This window comes from Coregonus clupeaformis, unplaced genomic scaffold (assembly GCF_020615455.1).
Source record: "Coregonus clupeaformis isolate EN_2021a unplaced genomic scaffold, ASM2061545v1 scaf4934, whole genome shotgun sequence".
NCBI lineage: Eukaryota > Metazoa > Chordata > Actinopteri > Salmoniformes > Salmonidae > Coregonus > Coregonus clupeaformis.
Window position 1 is genome coordinate 10,474 of NW_025538388.1, and position 9,471 is coordinate 19,944.

The following is a 9,471-nucleotide window of genomic DNA, read 5'->3' on the forward strand; positions in this document are numbered from 1 at the left end:
GTCAAGTACAGATACCCCCAAAAACTACTTAAGTTGTACTTTAAAGTTTTTTTACTTAAGTACTTTACACCACTTTGGTCAAGTGCACGTGCTGGTTCACCTCGTCAAGGTGAGGAGGAGGATTATTTAAGATACTGTTTGAAGAAGTACTGTTTCAGATGTTTTCGGAATATGGGCAGGGACTCTGCTGTCCTAGCTTCAGGGGGAAGCTGGTTCCACCATTGTGATGCCAGGACAGAGAAGAGCTTGAACTGGGCTGAGTGGGAGCTGCCCTCCCGTATGGGTGGGAGGGCCAAGAGACCTGAAGTGGCAGAACGGAGTGCTCGGGTTAGGGTGTAGGGTTTGAGCATAGCCTGAAGGTAGGGAGGGGCAGTTCCTCTTGCTGTTCTGTAGGTAAGCACCATGGTCTTGTAGTGGATGCCAGCTTCAACTGGAAGCCAGTGGAGTGTGTAGAGGAGCGGGGTGACATGAGAGAACTTGGGAAGGTTGATAACCAGGCGGGCTGCAGCGTTCTGGATAAGTTGCAGCGGGGAGCCCAGCCAACAGCGAGTTGCAGTAGTCCAGATGGGAGAGGACAAGTGCCTGGATTAGGACCTGCGCCAGTTCCTGTGTGAGGTAGGCTCGTACTCTACGGATGTTGTAGAGCATGAACCTGCAGGAGCGAGTCACTGCTTTGATGTTTGCAGAGAATGACAGTGTGTTGTCCAGGGTCACACCAAGGTTCTTTGCACTCTGGGAAGGCGACACTGTGGAGTTGTCAACCATGATTGAGAGGTCTTTGAGCGGGCTGGCCTTCCCCGGGATGAAGAGCAGCTCCGTCTTGTCGAGGTTGAGCTTGAGGTGGTAGAACCGAGCCCTGGGGGACACCAGTAGTGAGAGTATGTGGTGCAGACACAGATCCTCTCCACGTCACCTGGTAGAAGCGGCCTGCCAAGAGTGTGCAGAGCCTGAGACGCCCAGCCCTGAGAGGGAGGAGAGGAGGATTTGATGGTTCACAGTGTCGAAGGCAGCAGATAGATCTAGAAGGATGAGAACAGAGGAGAGAGAGTCAGCTTTGGCAGTGCGAAGAGCCTCCGTGACATAGAGAAGAGCAGTCTCAATTGAGTGACCCGTCTTGAAGCCTGACTGGTTAGGGTCAAGAAGATTGTTCTGAGAAAGATGACACGAAAGTTGATCAGAGACAGCACACCCAAGTGTTTTGGAAAGAAAAGGAAGGGATACAGGTCTATAGTTTTTGACGTCAGATGAGTCGAGTGTTGGTTTCTTGAGGAGGGGAGCGACTCGGGCCATTTTGAAGTCAGAGGGGACGCAGCCAGTGGTCAGGGATGAGGGAGGTGAGGAATGAGAGGTCTCCAGAGATGGTCTGGAGAAGGGAGGAGGGGATGGGGTCGAGCGGGCAGGTTGTCTGATCTATTTGTGTATTGCTAATAAATGAACCAAATAGAAACAGAAACTCGCTCACTCACTCACTTTTGCTTACTGACTCGCAGCAAACTTAACAGCAGAAAACTTTAAGCACAGGTGTGCGCAACCTGCATTGTCGTAAAGGCTATATTGTAATCTGATTAACATTGTTGTACACAGTATGGGATATTCTCTAAGCCGATTAGCATTGTTGTGAAACACTATATGATAAAATGACCCCTCATCTATAATCCCTAATCTCCTCTCTCTTCTTTTCTCCTTTTCTCTCACTCACTCTGCCTCTCTTTCTCTCTCTCTCTTCCTCACCCTCTCTTTCTCTCTCCGTCATCCCTCTATATTGTTCACTCTCTCACTCCCTTTCACTCTCTGTCCTTCTTCTGTCTATATCATTCACTATCTTACTCTCTTCCTTTTTCTCTCTTCAGGTTGTTTGACGGCCCTTCCCGTTGACCCAAGCCCAAGGATGCTCATGGTGCCCGTCGGAAGTGGCCAACCTCACCACGCTGTGCCTGTGGCCTGCGCCCTCACCTGTTCCTGGCTCCTGCTACTCTTTCATGCCGCCTTCAGCCAGAAGCCTGCCAAGCTGCCCCTGGTTGGCCGCAAGCCCTTCATCGCTGTCTGGAACGCACCGCTGGACCTGTGCACTATAAAGTACAATGTCCACACCAACCTGGAGCGCCTCTTCCACATCAGTGGCAGTCCGCGGGCCGTCCACACTGGCCAGAATGTCACCATTTTCTACGCCAACCGGCTGGGCCTCTACCCTTTCTACACGGACCACGGCGTCCCTATCAATGGAGGCCTACCCCAAAACTGTAGCCTGGAGGACCACCTCCTCAAGGCCTACAAGGACATCAACCATTTTATCCCCTCTGAGGACTTTGCCGGTCTGGCGGTCATTGACTGGGAGTACTGGCGCCCACAGTGGAGCCGCAACTGGCAAAAGAAAGACATTTACCGGCGGAAGTCCCGGGAGCTGATCACAAAGGCCTATGTCAACGTGACGGCATCACAAATCGAAGGGCTGGCGAGCAAACGCTTTGAGAAGAGTGCCCGGGCGTTCATGCAAAAGACGGTCCAGCTAGGGAAGCGCCATCGCCCCAACGGTCTCTGGGGCTTCTACCTCTATCCGGACTGCCACAACTACAACCTGCATGAGTACAACTACACAGGCTCCTGCCCCCTGCTGGAGAGCCTGCGTAATGACGAGCTGCTCTGGTTGTGGAACAGCAGCACAGCCCTGTTCCCCTCAGTGGCTATCAGGAAGAGCCAAACAGACAGTGTCAGCAACCTCCATTTCTCCCAGTTCAGGGTGCTGGAGTCTCTGAGGATAGCTGGGCTCACCTCGCACGGCTATGAGCTGCCCACGTTCGTGTACACACGCCTGGGCTACAGAGATGAGGCTATGGCCTTCCTCACCACGGTAAGACTGCCACACTTAGTAACCCAAAGGTCTAAAATCAAATGATGTGATCAGTTGGTTATCAATCTGATCCTGGAGAGCTACAGGATGTGCAGGATTTTGTTCCAGCCCATCACTAACACATCTGATTCAACAAATCAACTAATCATCAAGGCCATCAGGTGTGTTGGGATAGAACGAAACATTGCTTTTCATCCTACATGATCCCAAAGGGACTGGTAATTCACTGATTATTAATTGATACTACAAAACTTTGTAATTCTTTACATACAGGATCAGTTTAGACATAATTTGTTTGACTGGGAACTATTTCTTGTTGGCATTCTTTAACCTACACACATTTTTTCCTCTCAGCAGTCAACACTATTTAGAGTCCTGTATCATCAGTTGTGTGCAGACAATCCTGCCTCTCCTGAGGAGACATTAGCACCATCTTGTGGCTGCATAAATAAGTGGAAGATGTGTAATTATCCTGTCTGCGTGTCTGTATGTGTATTGCAGAAAGACTTGATCCAAACCATTGGGGAGAGTGCTGCTCTTGGAGCTGCTGGTTTTGTGATCTGGGGAGACCTCAACCTCACCTCATCCAGAGTGAGTCTGATTCTCCATCTTTACTGTATATTAATAGTTACCTTATATAATTAGAATTATAGTTAGACCTTCCAAGTGTTACACAAGCTAGTAGAGACAAAGATACTGGCGTTAGGGCAATGAACAGCTCTGACAAAAACAAATCCTTAAATAAAGCTATGAAAATAAAGTGCTCCCTAGGGGCAAAATAGTTGAACATCTGCTGTACATCTATTTCATTCTGTTTTGACTTATTTTTGCTGTCAACACCTCCAAGGCCTGTGTACATCTGTCATTCAAAATGAGGCTTTGAGAAGAAATGTCATGCATTCCTAAATGTATTCCAAACATTCTTTCCACTAAGCATTTACCGACGGCAACATCTTTAGGACGTCATTTTTTGGTCCTGTTCGGACCGGCCGTGTTTTCAGCATCCAAGGACGTAGATTTCTGGTCCCAACTTTATTTTGCCCAAACATAGATGTCTATGTTTGTTTCAGATTTTGTCCGGTCTAGACCAGCCATGATTTCTACGTCCACAGATGTCCGGTCCGGACTGGCCTATATTTGGTTGAAACAGATGTTTATAATTGGTTCAGATTTGGTCCGGCCCGGAACCGGCCTTGATTTGGCCCAAACATAGACGTCTATAATTGGTTCAGATTTGGTCAGGTCCGGACAGCACAGTACAGCACAGTACAGTAATGAAAAGTAGAGTACATTACATTACAGTGCAGTAGAGCACAGTAAGGTACAGTAAAGTAAAGTCTAGTGTACTGTATTGCACCCTACTGTACTCTACTGAATTAAACTATACTGTACTGTACTGTACTGAATGAAACTATACGGTACTGTACTGTACTCTCCTGTACTCTACTCTACTGAATTAAACTATACTATACTGTACTGTACTGAATGAAACTATACGGTACTGTACTGTACTCTCCTGTACTCTACTCTACTGAATTAAACTATACTATACTGTACTGTACTGAATGAAACTATACGGTACTGTACTGTACTCTCCTGTACTCACTCTACTGAATTAAACTATACTGTACTGTACTGTACTGAATGAAACTATACGGTACTGTACTGTACTCTCCCGTACTCCTACTCTACTGAATTAAACTATACTGTACTCTCCTGTACTCTACTGAATTAAACTATACTGTACTGTACTGTACTCTACTGAATTAAACTATACTGTACTGTACTCTACTGAATTAAACTATACTGTACTGTACTGTACTCTCCTGTACTCTACTCTACTGAATTAAACTCTACTGTACTGTACTCAACTGTACTCTACTGCACTAAACCTGTGGGAGGCAGGTAGCCTAGCGTTAAGAGTGTTGGGCCAGTAACCAAAAGGTTGCTGGTTCAAATCCCTGAGCCAACTAGGTGAACCATCTGTCAATGTGCAAGACAATCTGTTGATGAGCAAGGCACTGAACCCTAATTGCTCCTGTAAGTTGCTCTGAATAAGAGCGTCTGCTAAAATGTAAACGTGAACTGTGCCTTAAACTGTGATGTTCAAACTTGTGAAACATAGCCTAGATGTCTATGATTCAGTCAGATTTGGATCTGGTCCGCACCGACCAAGTTTGTGGGTGGAGTGCATTAGAATAATACCCAGCACGCTTTGCAATTGTTAATTGTTTTACATTTACATTTTGGCCATTCAGCAGACGCTCTTATCCAGAGCGACTTACAGTCAGTGCATTCAACATATGAAAGTCATAGCAAGAAAAAAATATTATGTAACTGTTACTGAGAATGTTATTGTAGTTAACGTGGTCTGTTAGTTTATTCCATGGTTTGGACTACTTTGAACATCATCACTGCCAGTTTTAAAGCTTTTGAAAATCTAAGATAAGTGCATCTGATAGATGGCAGCAATAATACATATTCTGTTGCAATCTTCAGTTGGCTCATCTTTCCTATTTTAAGAGGCTTAATAAATTATTATTGTGATATAATGCTTACTTCATTGACAATGTATGTGCAGTTGAAATTTGGCCACAGAATCAATGACTGAAAAATACTTATTTCAACATCTGTAAATTATGTCCTTAAGTACTTTAAATAAGTATTTTCAACGTCCGGGAAAATAAGTATTTTTGACATCCGGAAAATACATATTTGACACCTGGAAAAATAAGTATTTTCACCTTTCATTCAGCACCTAAAATGCTGAAAAGATGTCTAAAATACCTATTTTTAACTTCATTTTGCTTACTGGGTTCTCTTGACGCTTGAGTTGGAGCTTTAAGTCTTTTATAAATCCAGGCATAAGACATACCAGTGCTATAAGGGAGACAATAGTTGGTTGACAATAGCTGAAAACCCACAGAGAATAGTTATGACAGTATAGTGCAGCGATCTCTAAAGTATATAAGGGATTATCGTGGATTGCACAATGCCCTTATTTGTTTGACTGTCTCTTTGTTTTTTCTCTCTCTCTCTCTCTCTCTCTCTCTCTCTCTCTCTCTCTCTCTCTCTCTCTCTCTCTCTCTCTCTCTCTCTCTCTCGTTCTCTCATCTCTCTCTCTCTCTCTCTCTCTCTCTCTCCCTCTCTCCCTCTCTCTCTCTCTCGTCTCCAGCACAACTGCACAAAGGTGAAGTCCTTCCTGAACCAGCGCCTGGGTCAGTACATCACCAATGTGACGCGGGCTGCAGAGATCTGCAGTGACTTCCTGTGCCAGAGCAATGGCCGCTGTGTCCGCAGGGACCTCCACGCCCCATACTACCTCCACCTGAGCGGAGACAGCTACCACATCCAGCCCTCGGGAGAAGGGGACTTTGTGGTCAGCGGCTGGCACTCGCAGCACGAGCTCCAACTACTGGCCGAGAGATTTCGCTGTCACTGCTATGAGGGACACGCCGGGGAGAAGTGTGACAGCCTGAACAAGGTGGTGGAAGAAGAGGAGGAAGAGGAGGGGGAAGATGGGGAGGAGGAGCAGAGGGAAAGTACGGCTTCACAAACTGGGAACACCCTTGGCTTGGTTGTGTTGCTCCTCCTATTGAACTTATCCTTAGTGGGGACTGTTGTATGATGATAGCACTTTAAGTGGTGTGTGTTATTTGCGGTCGGGGAGATTGAGCTTGAAGTCACTTCCATGGGAACTGCTTTTATGTAATGCTGTGTCGTTTTTCTACTGGGGCCCTTTACTATAGTGGGTAACACTTTACTTGAAAGGTACCTACATAATAACTACATAACACATTAATAACTCATGCATACAGTGCATTCGGAAAGTATTCATACCCCTTCCCTTTTTCCACATTTTTCGCGTTACAGCCTTATTCTAAATGTATTATTTATTTTTTTACGTCCTCATCAATCTACACACGATACCCCATAATGACAAAGCGAAAACAGGTTTTTGGAAATGTTTGCAAATGTATTAAAAATAAGAAACAGAAATACCTTATTTACATAAGTATTCAGACCCTTTGCTATGAGACTTGAAATTGAGCTCAAGTGCATCTTGTATCCGTTGATCATCCTTGAGATGTTTCTACAACTTTGAGTCCACCTGTGGTAAATTCAATTGATTGGACATGATTTGGAAAGGCACACACCTTTCAATATAAGGTCCCACAGTTGACAGTGCATGTCAGAGCAAAAACCAAGCCATGGTCAAAGGAATTGTCCGTAGAGCTCAGAGACAGGATTTGTGTCGAGGCACACATCTGGGGAAGGGTATCAAAACATTTCTACAGCATTGAAGATCCCCAAGAACAAGTGGCCTCCATCATTCTTAAATGGAAGAAATTTGGAACCACCAAGACTCTTCGTAAGAGCTGGCCGCTCGGCCAAACTGAGCAATCGGGGGAGAAGGGCCTTGGTCAAGGAGGTGAACAAGAACCCGATGGTCACTCTGACAAAGCTCCAGAGTTCCTCTGTGGAGATGGGAGAACCATCCAGAAGGACAACCATCTCTGCAGCACTCCACCAATCAGGCCTTTATGGTAGAGTGGCCAGACGGAAGCCACTCCTCAGTAAAAGGCACATGACAGCCTGCTTGGAGTTTGCCAAAGGCACCTAAAGGACTCTCAGACCATGATGAAACCAAGATTGAACTCTTTGGCCTGAATGCCAAGTGTCACGTCAGGAGGAAAACTGGCACCATCCCTACGCTGAAGCATGGTGGTGGCAGCATCATGCTGTGGGGATGTCTTTCAGCAGCAGGGACTGGGAGACTAGTCAGGATCGAAGGAAAGATGAACGGAGCAAAGTACAGAGAGATCCTTGATGAAAACCTGCACAGAGCCAAGACAACGCAGGAGTGGCTTCGGGACAAGTCTCAGAATGTCCTTGAGTTGCCCAGCCAGAGTCCGGATTCGAACCCGATCTAACATCTCTGGAGAGACCTGAAAATAGCTGTGCAGCGACGCTCCCCATCCAACCTAATAGAGCTTGAGAGGATCTACAGAGAAGAATGGGAGAAACTCCCCAAATACAGGTGTGCCAAGCTTGTAGAGTCATACCCAAGAAGACTCGAGGCTGTAATCACTGCCAAAGGTGCTTCAATTAATTACTGAGTAAAGGGTCTGAATACTTATGTAAATGTGATATTTCAGTTGTTGTTTTTTAATAAATTTGCAAACATTTCTAAAAACCAGTTTTTGCTTTGTCATTATGGGGTATTGTGTGTAGATTGATGAGGCTAAAAAAAAGAAGACCTTTTTTAGAATAAGGCTGTAACTTAACAAAATGTGTAAAAAGTCAAGGGGTCTGAATACTTTCCGAATGCACTGTACTGCATTCATAAGCAGTACACATGGATTTAAATAATAATTAGGTGGGTGCTTATATTTGTCCTATTTCACACATATATAAATGGGTATTATACGCATGAGTGAGTTGGAAATTATTATTTTTTGGCATATCCCAACTCCCTCTGAGACACCCTAGGAGGGTGGGGTCACGGCCAGGGTCTGCCTTTTATCAATAGTCGACCCTGGAGCAATTAGGGTTAAGTGCCTTGCTCAATGACACATCAACAGAGTTTTTACCTTGTCAGCTCAGGGATTCAAACTAACAACCTTTCAGTTACTGACCCAATGCACTAACTGCTAGGCTACCTGCCACCCTAAATGTTTATCCTGTCATCAAACCTACTTTAAGCTACCATAAAGCCTTACTATATATTAACAATTGGATCAATATAAACTTTTTTTGTCATTGTGCCATTAGGCATGCACTGCTCCCTTTGCCAGCAACAGCATTTATTTGCTGAAAGTAAGGTAACATCCCAACCCTATTAATTCTCACAAAACACCATCACTATTGGTAGCATTGTAAGCTCTGACAATGAAATGGTATCTGGGACTCTTGCTCCAGTCTCCCCTAACACTGTGCAGTATCATCTAGCAATAATCTGGTATTTACACGATGCAAAGGTGTTTATTTTTTAACGACACGCTATCATTGATTGATAATTAATTTGAAGAGATTATCTAATTTGACAACTAGAGGAACAATAAAGTAAAACAAAGTTCTTTGGAAAAAGCCTTTAACAAATTGGTGTATCTATATCGAACAGTTTACTGAACCACATCACGTCCGGGCGCGTGGCCTTCAATAGGGGAGCACTGTTTAGTAGGCAATGTTTAGGAACATTGTGCAACATAGGTGATATGGAGGTTGCCAGTTGTTTCTTTCCCACACCTTTTGCAAACATTGGTGTTCAAGCAAAGTTATATTAGACTGGACATCTTATTGATTCACAGGTGTATGTTCAAAAAGAACCCAAAGCGTTACGTATCACTCTGACATTGAAGCTCAGGTAGGCAGGGGTTAACACTGAGCAGCAATGGAAGAGACAAGGTATGTAATGTCAACATGTTCTGCCCTGTCCTCCTTAGTTAGTACATTACAGTAGGAGAATTAGAAGCTACATGTATCTTCTTGTAACACCCAAGTGAGTGTCTTTTACCAAGGTTACTCTTGAAATGTGTGAAACTGTAAAATAATTTTGATGTAGAATTGTTATACTAAACTGGACTGTAAAACCATTATATGTCGCTGGTTGTATATGAACT

General features: G+C 44.7%; 1 protein-coding gene across 1 annotated transcript; it reads left to right on the forward strand.

Moving 5' to 3' along the window:
* The first annotated feature begins 1,854 nt into the window (after positions 1–1,854).
* Positions 1,855–6,721, forward strand: LOC121539960 (hyaluronidase-4). The gene is made up of 3 exons (XM_041848609.1): positions 1,855–2,848; positions 3,350–3,439; positions 6,024–6,721. The coding sequence occupies exons 1-3, from the start codon at positions 1,889–1,891 to the stop codon at positions 6,474–6,476; spliced, it is 1,503 nt and encodes a 500-aa protein (XP_041704543.1). The 5' UTR covers positions 1,855–1,888; the 3' UTR covers positions 6,477–6,721.
* Positions 6,722–9,471: the final 2,750 nt, after the last annotated feature.

Coding starts and splice junctions, on each gene's coding strand:
- LOC121539960 (XM_041848609.1), top strand. CDS start 1,889: ATGCTCATGGTGCCCGTCGGAAGTGGCCAACCTCACCACGCTGTGCCT. Junction 2,849..3,349: donor CTATGGCCTTCCTCACCACG/GTAAGACTGCCA, acceptor TGTGTATTGCAG/AAAGACTTGATCCAAACCAT. Junction 3,440..6,023: donor TCAACCTCACCTCATCCAGA/GTGAGTCTGATT, acceptor TCTCGTCTCCAG/CACAACTGCACAAAGGTGAA.